The sequence below is a fragment of the Urocitellus parryii genome, chromosome 6 (assembly GCF_045843805.1).
Source record: "Urocitellus parryii isolate mUroPar1 chromosome 6, mUroPar1.hap1, whole genome shotgun sequence".
Classification (NCBI taxonomy): domain Eukaryota; kingdom Metazoa; phylum Chordata; class Mammalia; order Rodentia; family Sciuridae; genus Urocitellus; species Urocitellus parryii.
Genome location: NC_135536.1, coordinates 116,109,972 through 116,136,130, shown reverse-complemented (window position 1 = coordinate 116,136,130; position 26,159 = coordinate 116,109,972). Strand labels below are relative to the sequence as shown.

The 26,159-nt window shown below is 36.7% G+C and overlaps 1 protein-coding gene across 4 annotated transcripts in view; it reads right to left on the bottom strand.

Annotated features, from left to right (window-relative positions):
* Bbs4 (Bardet-Biedl syndrome 4) overlaps positions 1-26,159 on the bottom strand; it is a 67,007-nt gene that overhangs the window by 21,871 nt on the left and 18,977 nt on the right. For 2 of the 4 annotated variants that reach the window (XM_026387744.2, XM_026387745.2), the window contains exon 3: positions 1,421-1,478. The exons of the other annotated variants lie outside the window; for them this stretch is intronic. In XM_026387744.2, the coding sequence (XP_026243529.1) occupies positions 1,421-1,460 (40 nt within the window). In that variant the 5' untranslated portion in view covers positions 1,461-1,478. The remainder of the gene's footprint in view (positions 1-1,420; positions 1,479-26,159) is intronic. 4 annotated transcript variants of the gene reach the window in all.

Sequence of the window (26,159 nt, the reverse complement as noted above, 5' to 3'; positions counted from 1 at the left end):
AAGTTGCTGAGGCTGGCTTTGAACTTGTGATCCTCCTGCCTTAGCCTCCCTAGTCACTAGAATTACAGGCATGCACCCCCGCACCCAGTTCTATTTGATATTTTTCTATCACTTGTTTCCTTCCTTCTCTGCCTACCAGATCTTAGCCATTCACATTCTGAATAACCACTTTCTGAATTAAATTTCCTGTTAAAAACCACACAAATCAGGACTGGGTTTGTGACTCAGTAGCAGAGTGCTTGCCTAGCATGTGTGAGTCACTGGGTTCAATCCTCAGCACCATATATAAATAAATAAAAAATAAAGGTACATCAATAACTAAAAAATATTTATTAAAAAAACAAATCACTGAGATTGAAGATGTGTGTATATGTGTAAAATGGGTAAAGAAGTACATAATGAAGAGTACTGGGACAAGTGGCTTACTGAGTAATCTTGGACCAGCTTCTCATATTTATTTATTGTGGTGGGAATCAAACCCAGAGCCTTGCATAAGCTAGGCAAGTACTCTACCACTGAGCTACATTCCCAGTCCCTTGACCTACTTTTAATTGTATGGCCTATCCCTCTGTCACTTAGGCATTAAAGGAAATAAGTAAAAAAAAGGAGGAGCCACCAAACCATTCTGAGTTTAAACATTACTCTATACCATTGCTTCTACAGCCTAAAAATTTATAAAATGTAAATTGTCACATCTTGACTATTATTAAAATGTCACAATAAAAGTCATGTTTTGTATTCATGAATGAATTTACAAGGTAAATCAATGGCCCAGAGGCTCACAAAATGGAGTTCTACAAATCAGAAGGGGAGGCACCACCAAATCTAATGCTAAGAGTAATTTAGAGATGTAATTCATCTAAAAACTAAAAGAACTTTAGCTTCATCAAAGACCTCATAGACCATTTTCACTGTTCCATAACTGTCCTGCTACCAAATGGGGGACCTTAGGAAATTTAATCTCATCTGTAAAATCAAGTCTCATTAATTCATTCAACCAATATTCACTGACTGACGAGTTCTAGGCCCTGGGGATACAGAAGTGAATAAAATTGACTCTCTGATTTCAGGGAGCTTACAAATGGGTGGAGTAGATAGAAGGGGGTAGGGATGCTAGCAGAAGGAACAGATGATACTAAAATCTTATAATATTTTTCTACGAAGGAAAAAAGCAAGGAAGGTCAGAGAGTACACGTCTAAGGATCAAACTTTAAATAACACACTCATTCTCATAGAGGATTGAATCATTTCATATTTTAAAAAGTTCAAATAGTAAACCCTAAAGAAACTGTAGCTATTATTGTTGCTATTATTTTTATCGTCATTATTCTTTAATTATTCTCTAAGATGAAGGAATCATAATAAATACCTTAGAAATCACTAGTCTATGAATCCTGAATTTAAAGTTAGAATTTTTTACCTGTAAACATGTAAGTTGCATTTCTTGTATTCCAAATCATTGTTCACTCCAACTCCCCCTACAATCAGGGACACTAGTTTTTATATGTTTTCACAGATATTATGAGATATTATGAGACTTGTCTATTTCAAAAACTCTCCAAAGAAGACAGCCACATATATGTAAAACAGAGCCTCCACTACCTTATGACACACAGTGGTCATCTCCAAACTATTATTAAAATGTCACAATAAAAGAAAAGTCATGTTTTGTATTCCTGAATGAATTTACAAGGTAAATTAGAGGTTTATGTTACCACAGAGGTCAATACCTGGTAATGAAGGGAAGACAAAGTAATGCCTTTTAACTAGTTGTAAAAATGACCACCCTCAGGGCTGGGGTTGTGGCTCAGGGGTAGAGCGCTCCTCTAGCTCGAGTAAGGCCCTGGGTTCGATCCTCAGCCCCACATAAAAATAAAATAAAGGTATTGTGTCCAACTACAACTAAAAAATAAATATATTTTTTTTAAAACCATGCTCTTATCTCCAACTCTACAGTGCCCCTCTAGCATCCTACTAAGGCAGTAAGAGCAGAAGGCTGGCAATCTGGCAAAAATACTCCCTTGCCCCTTCTCTTTTCTTGCCTCTTTCGTGACATCTCTTACCCCTCTTTCTTCCTTTAAGATTATAAGCTCAACATATTTAAGCAATTCCATAAACAGAATAAACATGACCCCATAAGAATTCTCCTCTATGGCAAATGTCCTAGGTGCCAAATATTCTTAGAAGTGGCCCTAATACAAATCTTTATATTAATCTTGGGTTAATGCCCAAGTTTAAAATTTGTGACGGAATCCTGGGTAAATGAAAGCTAAGCAGGAAATTACTGTGGTTCAAATTTTTAGTTGAACGTTTTCCTAAAACAACTAGGACTTTTCTAAGAGCACTATAAATAAAGCCTTGAGACTTTCAGATATGATAAATAAATTCAGCAAAGTAGAATACAAAATCAACATATAAAAATCAATAGCTTGGCTGGGGATGTGGCTCAAGCGGTAGCGCGCTTGGCTGGCATGCGTGAGGCCCAGGTTCGATCCTCAGCACCACATACCAACAAAGATATTGTGTCTGCGGAGAACTAAAAAATAAATATTAAAAAAAATTTTTTAAAAAAAATCAATAGCTTTTCTTTACACTAACAATGAGCTCACTGAGAAACCAAAATAGCTTCAAAACATAAATACATACAATATAAATACCATATTCAGAAATAACTGTAACCAAGGAGGTAAAAATTGCTAATTTTCTATGATGAAAATTACAGAACACTGAAATAAAAAATCGAAAATGACACCAGAAGATGGAAATACCTCCCATGTTCATATATTGGCAGAATTAATATTGCTCATTGAGCTGTTTCCCTGCCCTTTCAGACCACGGAGCTGCTCATTGGGGGACTTCTTTGGCTCCGCCCACGCGACCCAGCCAATCGGCCTCAAGAGCAGGAGGATTGTGGGAGGTGGTGAGGTTTGGTGGGGGGAGAGGCTTGTGGAAGCCGGTGGTGGCAGTTGGGCTCTGAGGGTTTTTTTTTTCCTGAGGAGCTGTTTTGCTTGGCGTTTGTAGTTCTAAAAATAAAGTTAGTTTCTTTTGACAAGTGGCTCCTGAATTGTGCCCAGCCAGACTGCGGCATCTGAAAGGGCAGGGAAACAGCCCAATGAGCAGCTCCGTGGAGGAGCCAATCAGCTAGATGTTGCTGGGGCCGCTATGAGCCAATCATCAGCTGGCAGTTTGAAGGGCAGGGAAACAGCCCAATGAACATCACCGCAGAGGAGCCAATCAGCTAGATGTTGCTGGGGCCACTGTTGCTGGGGCCCCTTTGGCTGTGGCTCTCAACATCAATAAAAAAGAATAAACTGAGGTAGACCCATAATGGAATACTATGTAATAATGAAAAACAACCAAACGCTATTACATGCAACAAAATAGCTGAATGTTATAAAATAAAATTTTGAACAAAGCCACCAGACATTAGAAAGTATATACTGCATGAGTCCATTTATATTGTTTAAATGCAGGAAAAACTGATCTTTAAGAGAGAAGTCAGATACAAGTAGCCACTTTTATAGACCAGTTACTGATAGTAGGGGCATGATGGATGCCTGTGATATGCTGGTGATGGTCAGACCATAATCTAGATGGTGATTACATGGATATGTTCATTTTGTAAAAATCCACTGAGCTGCACAATTATGATTTATGTACTCTTCAGACTGTATGCTATATTTCAACAAAAAAGTATCAAAAATTATAGACAGAATCAAATACCCCCTCAAAGAAATTAATTTCTGCAATAACAATGCAAAAGAGGAAAGGGACACACAACTCAGTCTTTAAGGGTTAAGATCTCCAGGAAAAAACACAGAAAGCATTAATCACAAAATAAAATAATAATAAATTATCCTTCATCAAAATGAAAACCTCTCATCACCAAAATACATTAATAAAGTAAAATGTTAAAGATACATGATAGGGAAAAATACATATAATAGGAAAAGGACATATCTTCAGAATAGACAAATAATTTAAATAATTCTCACAAATCAGTGTATAAGAAAACAACCCAATTTTAAAATAGGGATTTTTTTAAAAATATTTTTTAATTTATTTTTTGGTGTAGATGGACACAACACAATGCATTTTATTTTTATGTGGTGCTGAGGATTGAACCTGGGTCCTGCCCATGCTAGGCAAGCATTCTACCATTGAGCCACAATCCCAGCCCTAAAATAGGGTTTTTTAAAAAAAGAAAAGAAAAAAAAATCCTTGAAGAGGCACTTAACAAAAGGAATGACTGAAATGAAGAAGTGTTCAACACCATAAGTCATTAGGATCACGCAAATTAAAGTCACAATAAGATATTACAACACTCACAAGCATGTCTAATATAAAAAAGAATGACAGCGGCAAACATTCACAAGAGTGTGCAACAACCAAAACTCTCATATTATTGCTGGTGGGAGGGTAAATTGTAGAACCAGTTTGGAAATTAGTTTGGAAGTTTTGTACAAAGAGATAAAACATACACGTCACACATTAACCAGCAATTCCATTCCCAACACCCTTCCTCAAGTGAAAACACATGCCACATACACAATAAAATGTATAAATGAATGCTCAACAAAACTTTTATAATCCATGTATAAAGACATGAATTGGCATGGACATACTTTATATACAAAGATACAAAAAATTGTGCTCTATATGTGTATTAAGAATTGTAATGCATTCTGCTGTCATGTATTTAAAAAAATAAAATTAAATAAAAAACTTTTATAGAAGTCAAAACTAGAAACACAAATGTGTATTAAAAGAAGAAAAAAATGTGGCATATTCATATGACTTTATTTATTTATTTATTGGTACCAGGAACTGAACCCAGGAGCACTTACCAACTGAGCCACATCTTTAGCCCGTTTTTTATTTATTATTTTGAGACAAGGTCTCACTAAGTTGCTTAGGGCCTCGCTATGTTGCTGAGGCTGGGTTTGAACTTTCGATCCTCCTGCCTTAGCTTCCGGAGACACTGGGATTACAGGTGCAGACCACTGCACCCAGAAAGTGTTTTTTAAAAGAACTACTAATAGTCGAGTGTGGTGGCACAGAATCCCAGTGGCTCAGGAGACAGAGGCAGGAGGATCGTGAGTTCAAATCCAGTCTCAGCAATTTAGCGAGACGCTAAGCAACTCTGTGAGACCCTGTCTCTAATAAAATATAAAATAGGGCTAGAACTATATTACAGAGCAATAGTGACAAAAACAGCATGGTACTGGTACCAAAACAGGCGGGTGGACCAATGGTATAGAATAGAGGAAACAGAGACTAATCCATAAAGTTACAACTATCTTATATTTGATAAAGGGGCTAAAAGCATGCAATGGAGGAAGGATAGCATCTTCAACAAATGGTGATGGGAAAACTGGAAATCCATATGCAACAAAATGAAACTGAATCCCTTTCTCTCATCATGCACAAAAGTTAACTCAAAATGGATCAAGGAGCTTGATATCAAATCAGAGACTCTGTGTCTGATAGAAGAAAAAGTTGGCTCTGATCTACATATTGTGGGGTCGGGCTCCAAATTCCTTAATAGGACGCCCATAGCACAAGAGTTAATAACAAGAATCAACAAATGGGACTTACTTAAACTAAAAAGTTTTTTCTCAGCAAGAGAAACAATAAGAGAGGTAAATAGGGAGCCTACATCATGGGAACAAATTTTTACTCCTCACACTTCAGATAGAGCCCTAATATCCAGAGTATACAAAGAACTCAAAAAATTAGACAATAAGATAACAAATAACCCAATCAACAAATGGGCCAAGGACCTGAACAGACACTTCTCAGAGGAGGACATACAATCAATCAACAAGTACATGAAAAAATGCTCACCATCTCTAGCAGTCAGAGAAATGCAAATCAAAACCACCCTAAGATTCCATCTCACTCCAGTAAGATTGGCAGCCACTATGAAGTCCAACAACAACAAGTGCTGGCAGGACTGCAAATTGGTGCGGCCAATTGGAAAGCAGTATGGAGATTCCTGGGAAAGCTGGGAATGGAAACACCATTTGACCCTGCTTTTGCCCTTCTCGGACTATTCCCTGAAGACCTTAAAAGAGCATGCTACAGAGATCTGCCACATCGATGTTCATAGCAGCACAATTCACAATAGCTAGACTGTGGAACCAACCCAGATGCCCTTCAATAGATGAATGGATAAAAAAAAATGTGGCATTTATACACCAGGGAATATTACGCAGCACTAAAAAATGACAAAATCATGGAATTTGCAGGGAAATGGATGGCACTAGAGCAGATTATGCTTAGTGAAGCTAGCCAATCCCTAAAAAACAAATACCAAATGTCTTCTTTGATATAATGAGAGCAACTATGAACAGAGCAGGGAGGAAGAGCAGGAAGAAAAGATTAACATTAAACAGAGACATGAGATGGGAGGGAAAGGGAGAGAAAAGGGAAATTGCATGGAAATGAAGGGAGACCCTCATTGCTATACAAAATTACATATAAGAGGTTATGAGGGGAATGGGAAAATAAACAAGGAGAGAAATGAATTACAGTAGATGGGGTAGAGAGAGAAGATGGGAGGGGAGGGGAGGGGGGATAGTAGGGGATAGGACAGGTAGCAGAATACAACAATTACTAATAGGGCATTATGTAAAATTGTGGATGTGTAACCGACGTGATTCTGCAATCTGCATTTGGGGTAAAATTGGGAGTTCATAACCCACTTCAATCTAATGTATGAAATATGATATGTCAAGAGCTTAGTAATGTTGTGAACAACCAATAAAAAAATAAAATTAAAAAAAAAAAGTCAGAAGGTGGACTTGGGCAGGACTTTGGAAACTTCCCTGGGACTCTCAATAGAACTGGAAAATATGAGGGATGTGTGTCCCTCTCCTTTCTGAGAGGGAGGACCCTCTCTTTCCCTTGAGAGTGTACCCTCTTTCCCTTTTCTATTCCTCCTAATAAACTCATGCCTGTAACTCTGCAAAAAAAAAAAAAAGTTTATCATCTGTATAAGTTTGTATAAACAACTTTTTGCTTTTGAGATTTATAAAAAATGGTATCATATTGTTGTATTACTTTTGTATAACTGTACAACAAATTACCAAACTTGATGTCTTAAGACAATAAATATTTATGATGTCTCAAAAAGAAATAAGATAAAATAAAATAGGGCTAGAGATGTGGCTCAGTGGTCCAGTGCCCCCAAGTTCAATCCCTGGTACAGCCCCCCCCAAAAAACTACTAATACATACATCACCATAAATGAATTTTAAAAACACTGTGTTTTGCAAAAGTTGTGTTGCCCAAAGTTAAATAATAGAAACTGTATGGCTGACTCTCTTTAAGTATAACTTATATGGAAATTCAAAATCAATTCATAGATACAAAAATCAGAACAAGGGTTGCATTTGGGTAAGAGAAAGGAGAACTTGAAAATAACATGAGGAAACTTTCTGAATAATGAAATGTTTAATTTGCTCTGAATGATGAATATACATATATATGTGTATGTATTTTTATATATATATATATATATATATATATATAAATACAAGTGTACACATTCATCAAAATTCAAAAGTTTTGATTTGTAGTTCTTACTAGCACTGAAAATAAAACAAAAACAGGGAAAAAGTTCAGATATATATACTACTTTTTGTGTAAATTACAAGTTAACACAATTCCTCAAGATTAAATATAGAATTATCATATCAGCAACTCCACTTCCAGGTGTGAATTCAAAGCTGGGTCTCAAAACAGATATCTGTACATCAATTTTCACAGCAGCATTACTAACAGTAGTCAAAAGGTGGAAACAACCCAAATGTGCAGCAACAGATGAATGGATAAACAACATGATATAAGTATATAATGGCATATTATTTGACCTTAAAATGGAATTAAATCCTGATACATTCTATAACACTTAAGAATAATAAGCAAGACACAAAGGGCAAATATTGAATGATACCACTTATATAAGGTATCTATCCTACTCAAATTCATATACAGATAGTTGTTGCCAGAGGCTGGGGAAATGGAGAGATTGTTCAATGGCTACAAAATCTCAACAAGGGAAAAACAAAAAAGTTCTGGAGGTGGATAGTGTTCCTGGTTGCAAAACAATGTGAATGTACTCAACAACACAGAACTATACACTTAAAAATGGTAAATTCTGTTATGTGTATTTTAACACAATTAAAAAAAATACAAAGGTGCCATAAACATATTTGGAGAAAAAGATGGTCTTTTTAACAAATAATGCTAGGAAAACTGGTTATCCATCGAAAAAGAAAAAGACTAGATCCTTATCTCTCATCCTCCACAAAAATCAACGCAAAATGGATCAAAAACCTAGGAATTAGATTGGAAACTATGCAACTCCCAGATAAAAACAAAGGTTCAACACTCCAGCATACAGGTACAGCAACAACTTTCTCAACAGGACCCCTAAAGTTCAAGAAATAGTGCCAAGAGTTAATAAATGAATAGTATCACATTAGAAAACTTCTACACAGCAAAGGAAACAAGAATGTAAAAAGACAATCTATACAATGGGAGAAAATCTTTGATAGCTACTCTTCTGATAGAGGATTAATATCCAGAATATAAAGAACTCAAAAAACATCCAAAATTCAAATAATCCAATTAGTAAATGGGAAAATGAATTAAACAGACACTTTTCAAAAGAAGAAATACAAATGACCATCAAATATATGAAGTGTTCAATATCATTAGCAATTAGGGAAATGAAAATCAAAACTACGCTGAGATTTCATCTTACTCCAGTCAGAAGGGCAGCCAGCAGGTCCATGGTATGGGGCTTGCCCTACATGGGTGAGGCACTGGGTTCGATCCTCTGCACTACATAAAAATAAATAAATAAAGCAAAGGAATCATGACCATCTACAGCTAAAAATATTTTAAAAAGAGAAAAGAATACAAAAGTAATAAGTGCTGGAAAGGATTTGGAGAAAACAGGAATACTTTTACACTGCTGGTGGAATTGTAAATTAGCACAACCACTATTAAAATCAGTGTGGAGGTTCCTCAAAAGACTAGGAACCAACATATGACCCAGCTATACCATTCCTTACCATTTATCCGAAAGAATTCAAGCTACCAACTACAGTGATGCAAACATACCATGTTTATAGCAGTACAATTCACAAGAGACAAACTTTGCAACCAGCCTAGGTGTCCACCAATGGATAAATAGATAAAAGAAAATGTAGTTTATATACAACGGAGTTTTTATTCAGTCATTAAAAAGTGAAATTATGCCATTTGGAGGGAAATAGATAGAACTTGAGATTATGTTAAGCAAAACAAGCCCAAAATCAGAAGATCAAGCATCATATGTTTTCTTTTATATGTGGAAGCTGGAGAGGAAAAAGGAAAAGAAAGGATGGGTGATCTCATGAAAAGGAGTTAGTAGAGCAGAGGAAAGGAAGCAGGGGGAAGGACAGGAGGAAAACAGGAAATACTGGGGAATGATATTGACCAAATTATATTGTTTTATCACATGCATGTACAAATATATAACAATAAATCCCATCAATAGGTAAAACTATAATGCGTCAATAAAAAAAAAAGCTTGGCTCATGCATTTAATCAGTTGAATAATGAGGCAAAAGACAGATTACAACAGGTTGAAAAGAGAATCAGAATTGAGGATGCAGAAACAAGTAAACTATTCTTTAAAAAAGCAAATGAAATGGGGCTGAGGTTGTGGCTCAGTGGTAGAGCACTTGCCTAGCCTAGCACGCGCAGGGCCCTGGGTCTGATCCTCAGCACCACATAAAAATAAAATAAAAAACAAAATAAAGGTATTTGTCCATCTACAACTTAAAATTTCTCTTTTTTTTAAAGCAAATGAAAGAGTCACTCACTAGAATTAGTGAGTTTTGAATTAGTGTGTTTTGAAGACACTGTGGGAATAGTTTCACATGGACTGCAGATTGAATGAGATAATAAATAAATTAAGTAACTCTACAATTTTGTATATACAAGAACCATAAAGAATGAAATTATGGCATTTTCAGGTAAATGGATGGAACTGGAGAATATCTTGGTAAGTGAAATAAACCCATCCCAAAAAACCAAAGGCCAAATATTTTCTCTGATTGGTGGATGCTAATTCACAATGTGGGGGGAGGGTAGGGAAAAACAGAGGTACTGTGGATTAGGTAAAGGGGAGTGAAGGGAGGGGAGGGGGTACAGGGATAGGAAAGATAGTAGAATGAATTGGACATTATTACCCTATGTTCATATAAGATTACACAACCAGTGTGATTCTATATCATGTACAACCAGAAAAAATGAGAAATTATACTCCATTCATGTATGATGTGTCAAAATGCATTCTACTGTCATGTATAACTAATTAGAACAAATTTTTAAAACATTAAATTCTGAAATGTTACAATGTAGCCATGAACTTTGAAAACAGGATACTGAGTAAAATAAGCCAGACACAAAAGGGCATATATTATACGATTTCACTCATATGAAATATCTAGACTAGGTGAATTCATAGATACAGAATGCAGAATGGAGGTGACCATGATTTGGGGAGAGAGGGAAAATAGGAAGATATTATTTAATGGGTACAGATTTTCTGTTTGGGAGGATGAAATATTTGGGGGGGGTTATTATTTGTTTTTATTTCTTATATACATGACAACAGTGCAATGTATTACAATCATAATTATCCATTCACAGAACAATTTTTCATAACTGTGTATAAAGTATGTTCATGCCAAATTATGCCATTATACATGAGCTCTTATTATTTTTTTTTGCATTACAATTCTTAATATACCTTTATACCACAATTTATCGTATCTCTGTTTGTATATAAGGTATCTTGACACCAAATTTACATCTTCATACATGTATTTTGTATAGTGATGAGGGTCTCCTTCCACCATCCATGCTATTCCCCTTCTCCTTCCCTTTCCCTCCCACCCCTATTCTCTATCTAGAGGTAATCTTCCTCCCATGCTCTCCCTCCCTACCCCATTTTAAGTCACCTCCCCTTACATCAGAGAATTTGGCATTTGTTTTTTTGGGATTAGCTAACTTCACTTAGTATAATCTTCTCTAATGGCATCCATTTTCCTGAAAATGCCATGATCTTATGCTTTTTTAGGGCTGAGTAATATTCCATTGTGTATAAATGCCACATTTTTTATCCATTCATCCACTGAAGGACATCTAGGTTGGCTCCACAGTCTAGCTATTGTGAATTGTGCTATTATAAACATTGATGTGGCTGTGTCCCTGTAGTATGCTGTTTTTAGGTCCTTTGGGTGTAGTCCAAGAAGAGGAATAGCTGGGTCAAATGGTGGTTCCATTACCAGCTTTCCAAGGAATCTCCATACTGCTTTCCAAATTGGCTGCACCAATTTGCAGTCCCACCAGCAATGTATGAGTGTTGCTTTTTCCCCCACATCCTCACCAGCACTTGTTGTTGTTTGTCTTCATAATGGCTGCCATTCTTACTGGATGAGATAGTGAGATGGTATCTTAGAGTAGTTTTAATTTGCATTTCTCTGATTGTTAGAAATGATGAGGATTTTTTTTGTATATTTGTTGATTGATCATATATCCTCTTCTGAGAAGTGTCTGTTCAGGTCCTTGGCCCATTTATTGATCGGATTATATTATTATGTCCTTGGCCCATTTATTGATTGGATTATATTGTTGTTGTTGTTGTTGTTATTATTATTATTATTATGGTGCTTATCTTGTTGAGCTCTTTATATACCCTAGAGATTAGAGCTCTATCTGATGTGTGAAGGGGTAAAAATTTGTTCCCAGGATGTAGGCTCCCTATTCACCTCACATATTATTTCTTTTGCTGAGAAAAAACTTTTTTGTTTGAATCCATCCCATTTATTGATTCTTGGTTTTAATTATTGTGCTATAGGCGTCTTATTAAGGAAGTTGGGGCCTAGCCCCATGTGATGGAGATTAGGACCTACTTTTTCTTCTATTAGACTTACTCTGATTTAATTCCTAGATCCTTGATCCATTTTGAGTTAACTTTTGTGCATGGTGAGAGATACGAATTCAATTTCATTTTGTTGCATATGGATTTCCAGTTTTCCCAGCACCATTTGTTGAAGATGCTATCCTTTCTCCAGTGCATGCTTTTGGCACCTTTGTCTAATATAAGGTAGTTGTAATTTTGTGGGTTAGTCTCTGTGTCCTCTATTCTTTACCATAGCCTGTTTTGGTGCCAGTACCACGCTGTTTTTGTTACTATTGCTCTGTGGTACAGTTTAAGGTCTGGTGTATCGATACCACTTCTATTCAACGTAGTTCTTGAAACACCGACCAGAGCAATTAGACGAAAAAAATTAAAGGAAAACTATAGGAAAAGAAGAACTTAAACTAGCATTATTTGCTGATGATATGATTCTACACCTAGAAGACCCAAAAAAAACTCTACCAAGAAACTTCTAGAACTAGAATTCAGCAAAGTGGCAGGATATAAAATCAACACTCATAAATCAAAGGCATTTCTGTATATCCGTGACAAATCCTCTGAAAAGGAAATGAAGAAAACTACCCCATTCACAATATCCTCAAAAAAAAAAAATAAATAAAATACTTGGGAATCAACTTAACAAAAGAGGTGAAAGATCTACACAATGAAAACTATAGAACCCTAAAGAGAGAAATAGAAGACTTTAGAAGATGGAAAGATCTACCTTGCTCATGGATAGGCAGAATTAATATTATTAAAATGACCATACTACCAAAAGCACTATACAAGTTTAATGCAATTCTGATCAAAATCCCAATGGCATTCCACATAGAAATAGAAAAGGGATGATGAAATATTTGTAGAAATGGATGTAGTGGTGATTTACATTGTAAATGTATTTGATGCCACTGACCTGTATATTAAAAATGTTTAAAATGGGCTGGGTGTGGTGCCACACACCTGTAATCCCAGTAACTTGGAAGGCTGAAGCAGAAATATCTCAATTTCAAGGTCAGTCTCAGCAATTTAGTAAAGCCCTAAGCAATTTAGCAAGACCCTATCTGAAAACAAAAAAAATAGAAAGGGTTGAGCATCTAGTTCAATGGTAAAGTGCCCCTAGATTCAATCTCCAGTCAAAAAAATAAATAAATAAATAAAATGGTGGGCTGGGAATGTAATCCAGTTGGTAGAGAGTTTTCCTAACATGTACAACAGACCAAGGTTCAATACTTGGCACTAATAAAAGGAAAAAAAAGTTTAAAATGGCAAATTTTATGTATTTTATCACAATATAAAAATTCTTCTTAAGTGATTCAGAAGGCTAAAGCAACTTAGTGAGGCTCTAACCAAGTCAATGAGACTCTGTTTCAAAAAAATATATATAAAAAGGGCTAAGGATGTGGCTAAGTGGTAAGGCACCCTGGGGTTAAATCCCAAAAATAAAATAATAAAAGAAGACATTAAGTCAAACTGAGATCAAGTTTCTCACATAATAAATACATTCCCCTAGTTTGTGTACAAAACTCATCCCTGGCTATAACCATACCAAATGGATAAGGTCTTCAATGGAGATTCCTTTAAAGAAAGAAATATACTTATGAAGTAAATCACTTCACTCACTTCAGTGATGACTAAGGTCCTCAACTGAAAGCCAGAAGAAAGTCACCTGAGATCACATCATGGGGAGAAAGGAAGGGAACCTCAGTAGTCCCATGAAGGATAATATTTTCTCAGAACTACTGAATAGTTCTGATAAACAATTATAAAAAGGAAGCTGCTAGTTCTTGAAAAAATCTTGATATATTTGGACAAAAACTCAAATAGAAAGCTGTGTATCCCTTCCACAGCTTTCTGTCTTTAAGACTGAAAAGGCAAACTGGGATATGGACCTGTAAAACTGAGGAGGGAGTGTGGAGGACAGGGGACAATATTCATTCTCAGTCAAAATATCTTCATCTGCTGCTTGCTCAAATTCTACTTGCTAATCCAACTAACATGAGAATTCTTCAAGTTAGACCTATCACTTCCTGCCTCCCACTTTGAAGTTACTATTTAATTAGAACAGTGGTTATCAACTGGGAACAATTTTGTCCACCTGCCCACCCCCAAATCTGGAGACATTTTTGATTGTCAAAACTGAGTGCTACTGGTATCTACCTTGTAGAGGGTGGGGTGCTGAAAATCATCCTATAATACACAGAACAACTTCCACAACAAAGAATTATCTTGCTCAAATGTCATTAAAGCTAAAGGAAAAAAAACCCTGAAATAGAGGTTTAAAAGAAATTTAAGGAAGTCACAGCGAAATGAGATCATTTTTTGTTTAAAATACTACATTGAGTAAGATACTAAACTTTACAACTGTATAATCAGTTTTATTTTTTCAGTATTAGTGACTTAAGTTATTTTGCTGTTCTGTTCTTATAAATTGAATGAAATTATAAGAGGATTCTGACAGTAGGCATTTTGTACATCTGTATATATTTTGTTCAAATGAAAATAATGACAAAAAATAAAATACTACTTTAACTTTTAATTTGCCAGTTAAAACTCATAAATCCTTAAGGAGGGCTGGGAGACATAGCTCAGTTGGTAGAGTGATTGCCTCATATGCACAAGGCCATGGGTTCAATCCCCAGCACACAATAATAATTAAATAAATAAATAAAACTTTATCTAAAAGAAAAAAAATCCTTAAAAATAATATTTCCCTGTTTTCTTAATAGTTTCCAAATTTCAATAATAAATTTATTCTGAATTTCTCACTAGAAAACTATAAACTTATATTTCTACATAAAGGATATTAATTATTTCATTTTTCCATAATACTGTATTTACCTAAAGACTCTTCCTTCAAGTTGGCTCTGTCTGTATTTTTTCCTACTTAATCTTATTCATTATTTCTCTATTTCTGGAACAGGAGTGACCAAAAATGGAGTTTACTGCACCATCTTTGTTGAGAGCCACAGCCAAAGGGGCCCCAGAACTTCCAGCTGCCAGCAAACTTCCAGCTGCCGGCTGATGCTCACAGTGGCCCCAGCAAAATCTAGCTGATTGGCTCCTCTGCGGTGATGTTCATTGGGCTGTTTCCCTGCCCTTCAGACTTCCAGCTGATGATTGGCTCACAGCGGCCCCAGCAACATCTAGCTGATTGGCTCCTCTGCGGTCATGTTCATTGGGCTGTGTCCCTGCCCTTCAGACTACGGAACTGCTCATTGGGGGACTTCTTTGGCTCCGCCCACGCGACCCAGCCAATCGGCCTCAAGAGCAGGAGGATTGTGGGAGGTGGAGTGGTTTGTGTGGTGAGAGGCTTGTGGAAGCCGGTGGTGGCAGTTGGGCTCTGAGGGTTTTTCCTGAGGAGCTGTTTTGTTTGGCGTTTGTAGTTTTAAAAATAAAGTTTGTTTCTTTTGACAAGTGGCTCCTGAATTGTGCCCAGCCAGACTGCGGCAATCTTAACTGGAAGCCCAATTTGACACTGCAAGTCAAAAATTTTACTGAATAATATTACAACCAAGTTTTATACAAAACAATTTTCAAATATGTTGGTTCTGACCAGGCTGATCTCAAATTTATAATCTTCCTTCCTCTGCCTCCTGAGTCACTAGGATTATAAGCATGGACCACTGAACCCAGCAACTATACTTAAGTACTTCTGTGAGTATGGGTGCTTAAGTTATTTATTTATTTGTTTGTTTGTTTATTTATTTATGGGTGCTGGGACTCAAATCCAGGGCCTCAGACATGATAGACAAGCAATTAATAGGATAAATTTTAAATAATTTCTATACCATAATTATACCCACCCATCACTTTAGTTCCACATCCTACAAACAGTGAGAGGGAAAAAGATGGTGCTTAGCTAAAACTTTACTTCCAAAAATATGTCAAGACTACACTCTTTCAGTAGTTCTTTAAATCTGCCTTCCTTTTCAGACTCAGAAAAGAATATTGAAAATTCTTGGATTTTTTTTTAAACCAAATGGTACTGAATAACGTTCTTTGAGTCCAATTTCTAAAGAAAATCCTGAAATAACATTTCTTTAAAAAAAAAAAAAAGTTTGGCATGGTGGCATATACCTGTAATCCCAGCAACTCAAGAGGCTGAGGTAAGAAGATCACAAGTTCAAGAGCAGCCTCAATGACAAAGCAATACCTTCAGCAAGTTGGCAAGACCCTGTCTCAACACAAAGAAATAAAAAGGAGTGGGGATATAGCTCAGTGGGAAAGCACCTCTGGGTTTAATCCTCAGTACTACAAAAACAAGCAAACAAACAAAAAAATAAACTAAACATTAAGAGAGGCAATCCTCAAAAACAAAAGAAAACTCAACTAAAAATAGTTGAAGGACTTGAATAAGACATTTCTTCACAAAAAATAGACAATTTAGTTATTAGGGAAATGTAAATCAAGGGGCTGGGGATGTGGCTCAAGTGGTAGCGCGCCCGTCTAGCATGCACGCGGCCCAGGTTCGATCCTCAGCACCACATACCAACAAAGATGTTGTGTCTGCCGAAAACTAAGAAATAAAATGTTAAAATTCTCTCTCTCTCTCTCTCTCCTCACTCTCTCTTTAAAAAAAAAAAAAAAAAAGAAATGTAAATCAAAATCATAAGATCAACATTAAATGCTTTTTAATTAGATGCTTTTTTTTAAGGCACAAAACAAGTTTTAGGAAGGATGTAGAAAACTGAAGCACTCAAACATTGCTGGGCCAAATGTAAAATTATACAGCTGCTATAGGGAAAAGTCTGTAGTTCCCAAACACAGTTACTATATGACCCAGCAATTGCATTCCTAGCAATATATTCATTTCCAAAAGAATTAAAAGCAAGAATTCCAGCTGATAGTTGTACATCAATGTTCACTACTCAGCATTACTCAAAAATAGCCAAAAATTAGACAAAAAGTGTCCATCAATACATGAATAGATGAACAAAATGTGAATACATACAATGGAATATTATTGAGCCTTCAAATCCAGTGAAGTTCTGATATGTGCTAAGACATAGCCTTGAAAATACTTAAGTGTAATAAGCCACGCAGAGAAGGAAAAATATTTTGATTACACTTTTATAAAATATCTAAAATAGGCAAATTCACATACTCTAATCACTAAACAATAATGTCCCATTCTCTACAGGCAGCTAATATTTAATGATTACTTTCTATTTGGAATGATGAGAAAGTTTTGGAGATAGTGAAAATGGTTATACAATATTATGAATAATTAATGAAATTGAAATGAATGGTTAAATAGAAATTTTGTCATGTATATTTCACCACAGTTAAAAATAATAATGTGGGGCTGAGGTTGTGGCTCAGCAGTAGAGCGCTTGCCTAGTATGTGCGAGGCGCTGGGTTCAATCCTCAGCACCACATAAAAATAAAAATAAACGTATTGTGTCCAACTACAACTAAGGAGAAATATTTAAAATAATAATGAAAATGATGATGTAGGGCTAGGGTCGTGACTCAATGGTAGAGCACTTGCCAGCATGTATGAGGCACTGGGTTTGATTCTCAGTACCACATATAAGTAAATAAATGAAATAAAGGTCCATCAACAACTACAAAAATTTTTCTTAATAATAGTATATAAAAAAATTTTAAAATAATAATATATCAAAAGAATTGTACATTTTTAAATATATATTTTTTAGTTGTAGTTGGATACAATAACTTTATTTTATTTATTTATTTTTATGTGGAGCTGAGGATGGAATCTAGTACCTCACAAGGCTAGGCAAGCGTTCTACCACTGGGCCACAACCCCATTTTAAACAGGCAAACTGTGTGGTTAAAAAAGGGGGGAAAAAGGCATATTTATATGTGAATGAAAATAATCAACATTGCTATCTGCTTAAGGATTTGATTGGAAAGGCAGTCTCCCATGAGAACTCCTTTTAAAAATTTGCTTTTATTTTAAATTAATTTCAGACTTAGAGAAAAGTCAAAAAAAATGTGCAAAGATTTTCTATAAAACTTTAACTCACAGGATGGTGCAGTGAGTGGCATGTGCCTGTAGTCCTAGCTACTCTGGTGGCTAAGGCAGGAGGATCACTGGAACCCAGGAATTTGAGACAAGACTGGTCAATATAGCAAGACCCCAGCTCAAAAAATAAATAAGTAATTTAAAAATAAGAGAGAGGGCTGGGGATGTGGCTCAAGCAGTAGCACGCTCGCCTGGCATGCGTGCGGCCTGGGTTCGATCCTCAGCACCACATACAAAGAAAGATGTTGTGTCCGCCGAAAACTAAAAAATAAATATTAAAATTCTCATTCTTTCTCTCTCTCTCTCTCTCTCTCTCTCTCTCTCTCTCCCCCCCATCACTCTCTTTAAAAAAAAAAGAATATTTAAAAAAAAAACAAAGATGTTGTGTCCACCAAAAACTGAAAAATAAATATTAAAAAAATTCTCCCTCTCTCTCTCTCTCTCAAAAAAAATAAATAAATAAAAATCAGAGAGAAAATAAAAAGATACAGGTTAAAAATAAAGAAAAACAAGATCTCTTCACAGATGGCATCACTGTCTACATTTTTTAAATTCCAAAAATCTAAGAAAAAGCTACTAGAATAAGTGAGTTTAGCAAGACGGTGGGAAACAAAATCAACATGCAATCATATTTCTATATTCTAAAAATGAACAACTGGGAACTAAAATAAAAACTGCCATTTACAATAGAACCCCAAAACATGAGTGTTGAGAGCCACAGCCGAAGCGGCCCCAGCAAACTTCCAGCTGATTGGCTCCTCTGTGGTGATGCTCATTGGGCTGTTTCCCCGGCCTTTCAAACCACGGAGCTGCTCATTGAGGGACTCTTTTGGCTCTGCCCACACAACCCAGAAGTCTGCCTCAAGAGCCGAAAATGACCTGGAAGTTCGGGTGGAGTGCTGGCCAGAAGTGCCGGTGGTTGCGGTTGGGCTCCCGGGGAATTCCTGGAGAGCTCCTGTGGTGCGGCATGGGTGCTAAACATAAAGTTCATTCCTGCTTGACAAGTGGCTCGTGAATTCTGCCCAGCCAGACTGCGGCATTTGGTGGCCCGAATGGGGAACGACTGAGGGTAAGTAATAAGGTAAACTGCTTGCCCCTGAGGGGACTAGAGGATGGGTAGCCATTTTAAGATTCTTCTTTCGTTTTGTTTCACTTTTAAGTTCCCTGTCCCTGGAGACAGGGGAGACAAAAGAAAAACCGCTCACATATGAGGAAAAACTATTTGCGTCTGAGGAACAGATAGAGAGAAAGGACGGATGGACATTTCAGGAGGATAGAAAGGCTGATATAATCAATTTTTGTTCCATTTTTGTTTTGGTTTTCTTTTGCATTATCTTAGTGAGGGATATCTTTGTCATGGAAATATGGAATTAAAAATTAGTAAAAAACAAACTGAAAAAATGTTAAGTAAATTGTTAGAGGAAGGAGGCACCCCAGTAAAATCAAGAACAATTAGGGCATATGTTGAAGATTTAAAAAGGATAGAAAAGGAAAGCCCAGGAACTCTGCCAGTTGGCACATTACTGTTATGGACATTGGTACAATCTTGTTTACTTAGTCAAGGAGAAGACATTTTAGATCAAGTAAAAGAGGAGGCCTCTCGAGATAGTCAGAAAGGGGAAGAAAGTTTAGAGCAGAAAAAGCCATCAGGGGAAAAGATACAACAGGAGACTGCTACTAACACCTTTCTATCACCAGAGGGCATAAGTGTCCAACCAACAGCTCCACCTATGGAGACAACATATGCTGGGAGGACCCAACCCCCATAGTTGATAGATGGGATCCTGAGACAGGACCTCAAAGATTAGTATGCCCTGTATTTGAGCAGGCAGGAGGGCAGCGAATTCACCATGCTTTAGAATTCAAAACAGTGAAGCAGCTAAAAGAGGCTGTAACAACCTACGGTCCTCAAGCACCCTTCACTGTAAGCATGGTCGAATCCATTACCAATTTGAACATGACACCAGCAGATTGGACTAGTATGTGTAAAGCTGTACTAAATGAATGACAATACCTGTTATGGAAGGTTGCCAATGAGAAATTCTGAACGGAAACGGCTAGGTGAAATGCAGCAGCCAGTTATCCTCAGAGAAATCTAGATATGTTGTTAGGAAAGGGACCTTATGATGGTCAGCAGCAACAAATTGGATATGATCCTGCCATATATTCACAAATTGCTGCAGATGCGGTTAGGGCATGGAAGACTTTACAAGGAAATGGAGATTTACAAGGTCAATTATCTAAGGTAATACAAGGAGCTACTGAACCTTATGCTGAATTTGTAGATAGGCTTATTCAAACAGCTACCAGAGTTTTTGGGGATACAGAACAAGCAATGCCATTAATTAAACAGCTAGCCTATGAAGAAGCAAACAGATGGTGCAAGGAGGCCATTAGACCATGGAAACATGGAGATTTAAACACATATATTAAATTATGGAGAGACATTAATGAACAAGGGTAAGTCTTGGCAGCTGCAGTACAACAGGCTTTAGATGCAAGGCCAAAAACATGCTACAATTGTGAACAAACAGGACATTTTAAAATTAATTGCCCCATACAAGGAGGGTTTAACAAAACTAGATATCAAAGGGGTAGAATACTGGGTATTTGCCCACGATGCCATAGAGGGAGACATTGGGCTAATAAATGCCGTTCTCAAACCACCACAGAGGGTACTCCGTTATCAAAAAATGGACAAGGACCAGTTGTTACCCACGATAACATGGAGAAAGGCATTGGGCTCCATTGCCAAAAAACGGACAGGGGGGCCCAATGCTCTGGGGCCCACAACCACAAATATACAGGGCACTGGAGGAACCCAGCAACACCATCAGGGTAGTGCCCAGGACACATTATCTTAGATCCCTCACTAGACAAACCAGAGGAAGCACAGGATTGGACATCTGCGCCTCCGCCAAAGCAGTACTAACTTCGAGATGGGAGTTCAAATCATTCCCACAGGGGTAAAAGGGCGTCTTCCCCAAGGAATACTAGGCATATTATTGGGACGCAGTTCTTCTACTCTAAAAGGACTTATGATATAAGTCCTGGGGTAATTGATCCCAATTATGAAGGTGAAATGAAAATTAGAGCCAGTACTCCAAGGGTATATCAGTAATTTCACCAGGAGATAGAATAGCACAGTTATTAATAATACCCAGCTTACATGATAAATTTTCCAGTCGTACTGTAGAAAGAGGTTCCAGGGCATTAGACTCCACAGGTGTAGATTGGGCTATGCTTTCTTTAAATTTAGATTCTCGATCCATGCTAAAACTAAATATTCAAGGACATGAATTTAATGGGCTACAGGATACAGGTGCAGACCTTAGCATCATCTCTCATCAAGAATGGCCAAAACATTGGCCGTTACAACAAGCCACTCAAACGTTTCAAGGCCTAGGAGTGGCGACTAATCCCCATAGAAGTGTGATGGTATTAGATTGGAAGGATCCTGAAGGATGTAAGGGAAGTATACAGCCATATGTATTGGATCATCTTCCTATAAATTTACGGGGACGAGATGTCCTAGACCAATTAGGACTAACATTAACAAATAACATCAATTCAAATGCGCTCACTATTATGGCTAGACAAGGTTTTAGGAAAGGAAAAGGATTGGAAGAAAAAGGACAAAGTATAGTGGCACCAATACAAATAGATCAAGAAATAGATAGACATGAATTGGGTTTTCAGGAGGGGTCACTGAGACAATAAAAATTACTTGGAAATCAGAAAAACCAGTATGGGTTCCTCAGTGGCCCCTGACTAAAGAAAAGGTACAAGCAGCCCATGACCTGGTCAAACAACAATTAGCGGAGGGACATACAACCTTCTGTACCTCCCCATAATACTCCCATTTTTGTCATCAAAAAGAAATCTAGTAAATGGAAATTATTGAAAGATTTAAGAGCCATTAATAATGAGATGGTTATTATGGGACCTGCTCAATCGGGGATTCCCCAATTGTCTGCTTTGCCAAAAACCTGGTATGTTTTAGTTATAGATATTAAAGATTGCTTTTTTTTGAATTCCAATTCATCCTGAGGATAGTCCACGTTTTGCATTTACTATCCCTGCGCTGAATCATGAAGGTCCTAATCAGAGATATGAATGGAAAGTACTCCCTCAAGGGATGGCTAACAGCCCAACTATGTGACAAATTTATGTTAACAAAGTAATCCAGCCACTTAGAAATCAAAATCCTGAACTACAAGTATTTCACTATATGGATGATGTATTATTAGCACACAAAGATAAAAATACATTGCTAGAATGTTCTGCCACACTTACAAACTTATTAAAAAATTATAATCTAGAGATAGCAATAGATAAAGTACAATTAAATTTTCCAATTAATTATTTAGGAGTTCTATTATCCTCGACCATGGTCCATCCACCAAAAATTCAAATACGAGTAGATCAACTCAAATCACTTAACGACTTTCAAAAGTTATTAGGAGACATAAATTGGATAAGGCCTTATCTTGGCATACCAACAGGAGAGTTGGGACCTTTATTTGATATCCTAAAAGGTCCATCAGATCCAAATTCATCCCACATATTAACGCCTGAAGCAAGAAAGACATTAAAAATCATTGAAACATATATGGAAAATATGCATTTGGATAGAATTGATATAAGTTTGCCTTTATTATTTATTGTACTACCAACAAAAAATATTCCTTCAGGAGTGTTTTGGCAAGAAGGCCCATTATTATGGATACATTTATCTTATTCTCCTAACACTATTCTTACTAGGTATCCTGAGGCTGTAGGACAATTAATACTCAAAGGAATAAAAGCAGAAAAACACCTATCATGAATGCTCCAAATATATTCACTGATGGGTCAAATAATGGTACAGCAGCAGTCGTTACCCCTGATCAAACTTTTACATTTTTAGTACCCAAACAATCAGCTCAAAGGGTAGAGCTTAATGCAGTATTACAAGCTTTTGTGATGTTTAAAGATTCTGTATTTAATTTATTTTCTGATAGTCAGTATATAATTAATGTTATAGTATCCCTTGAAGATGCTGGTAGGATTTCCCCTTCCTCTACTGTTTTTCTCTTTGTTTTCCACTATACAAAGTCTAATCTGGGACAGAAAAGATCCATTCTTTATAGGACATATCAGGGCACATACAGGATTGCCTGGAGCCCTTAGTTTGGGCAATGATTTAGCAAATAAAACTACACATGACATACATATTTTTTCTACGCTAGAAGAAGCTACAAATTTTCATAAATCCTTCCATGTCGATGCAAATACTTTTAAAAAGCATTTTAAAATAACTAAGGAACAAGCTAGACAAATAATAAAACAATGTCAAAATTGTGTGACCTTTTTACCACAAGTTAACCTTGGAGTCAATCCTAGAGGACTGATACCTAACTATATTTGGCAGATGGACATCACACACTTGCCAGAATTTGGAAAATTAAAATATTTGCATGTTACAGTTGATACTTCTTCCGGATTTTTGATGGGCTCCCTTCATGCCGGAGAAAAAACTAAAGATATTATAGGTCATTGCTTACAAAATTTTGCCACTGTGGGCGTTCCAAAACAGTTAAAAACAGATAATGGCCCTGGTTATACTTCTACCTCTTTTAAACAATTTTGCTCATCATTTGGCATTACTCATATAACAGGAATCCCATACAATCCACAGGGACAAGGCATAGTTGAAAGAGCTCATCAAACTATTAAAATGTACTTATTAAAACAAAAAGAGGGAATTGGGGAGGGGTATATATCCCCCAAAGATAAACTTAAAATAACCCTTTTTACTCTAAACTTTCAAATTTGGATTCATCAGGGCTTAGTGCTGTGGAAAGGTATATGTGTCCAAAAAAGTACATAAGCCCAAGGTACTTTGGAAGGATATTCTAACAGGAAAATGGAAAGGTTCTGACCCAGTGATTGTCTGGAGTCGGGGGTCTGTTTGTGTGTTTCCACAGGGAGAACAGCAGCTGATTTGGATTCCAGAGAGATTGCTTTCTTTTACTGCCTGCTGGAATATTACATAATTTTTTTTTAGCCATCATTGCCAGAATTCCTATCTTCATCCCAGTGCCAGTGAAGACAAAGATAAAACCAAACTATAGCTTCTGCTATTAATGGATTCATCTGCTTTGAACTGCTTGCAGAACTTGCCTGGACTATGTATCACTTGTATGCATTGTGAACTATCTGTTGGTGCAGCGACTTGTGGTAGTGCCGGGGTATTTTTGCTGATGATGTCATCAGTGGTACAATTTTTCCAAAAGGAGCCATCAATTGGCTTGGTGTCGTGGCATTTTGTATCCTCCTCCCTTCTGCTTGTGATGGTTGTTCAGCTAAAATTTGGGGACCAACAGAGGTGAGGCAAAGAACCTCACCTCCACTCTGGTACAAAGGCCTATCCACAGGTGTGGCTGTATGCTGGACCAGTAGTCAATGACGGATAAGATCCAATTGCAATGGTACCAACCTAAGACAGGAGGCTGATGCCTTGAGGTCAGCTCATCCGATGACGGGTAAGGACCATATGTAGTATTGGACAATCTAAGACAGGCAGTGTCCCTAAGCCACATGCTTGTTGTTTGATTAAACAGAGAGGAGGAGATGTTGAGAGCTGCAGCCGAAGCAGCCCCAGCAAACTTCCAGCTGATTGGCTCCTCTGTGGTGATGCTCATTGGGCTGTTTCCCCGCCCTTTCAGACCACAGAGTTGTTCATTGAGGGACTCTTTGGGCTCCGCCCACATGACCCGGAAGTCTGCCTCAAGAGCCAAAAATGACCTGGAAGTTCGGGTGGAGTGCTGGCCAGAAGTGCCGGTGGTTGCGGTTGGGTTCTCGGGGAATTCTTGGAGAGCTCCTGTGGTGCGGCATGGGTGCTAAAAATAAAGTTCGTTCTTGCTTGACAAGTGGCTCGTGAATTGTGCCCAGCCAGACATGAGATATATATAAATCTAACAAAACTATGTGCACAATCACTGTTGAAAACTACAAAATGCTGATGAAATAAGTCAAAGTAAATTTACATCAATTAAGAAAGATATTATGTTCATGAACTTAAAAACCAAGTATTGTTAAGATGCCAATTCTCCCCAAATTGATCTATACAATTGTTACAAAATTTTTCAGAGGCTGCAATATAGAAATCAAAAAGATGATTCTAAAGAGTGATATGAAACGCAAATTAGAATAGCAAAAACAATTTTTAAAATGGAAAAAAAATACCTGATTTCAACACTTAAATGTCCTATAATCAGTAGATTTTTAACAAATAGGTAAACATAAACATACAATGGAAGTTATAAAAAGTACAAAAATAAATCCACAATTAAATGGTCAACTGATTTTCAACAAGGCTATTAAATCAAATTGATGAAGAAAGGATACTCTTTTTATTAGTGTTATAGGAGTACAACAAAAGGAAACCTCAATGTACACTACACACCATATACAAAAATTAACTCAAAATGGGTCATACAAAAATAAAATAAAAAATGGGTATTAGACTCAAATATAAAGTATAGAATGATTAAACTTCTGGAAGAAAACATGAGACAATCTTATGACTTGTGGTAGGCAAACATTTCTTAGATATTATGCTAAAAGCATGATTTATAAAAGAAAAAACTAGTAAATGCCTTCCATCAAAACTCAAAACATCTGTTCTTTGAAAAATAGTGGAAAAAAAGCCATAGACTATGATGAAATATATGTAAATCACTTATCTAAAAAGATGAAAATAATATATTTCCAGAATATATAAAGAACTCTGAACATTTAATATTAAGAAAACAACTCCCTCCTTTTTTTTTTTTTTTTTTTGAGATAGGGTCTTGCTGTATTACCCAGGCTCTCCTCAAACAATCCTCCCACCTCAGTTTCCAAAGCACACCCCATCACAACTGGCTCCAATTTTTTTTTTAACTAGGCAAATGATTTTGACTCTTCACTGAAGATATAAAACTTACAGATAAGCATATGACAAGATGTTCAACATCAATTAAGAAAATGCATATTAAAACAAGGAGACATTGTTTTATATCCCCTAGAATGGCTTTTTTAAAAATACTGACACTCATTTCCACCCTGCCTCCCACCAGGAGTAGGGGCTCCTGCCTGAAGTCACAGCACTCAGGCAGCTAAGGCAGAAGAATCTCTTGAGCCTAGAAGTTTGAT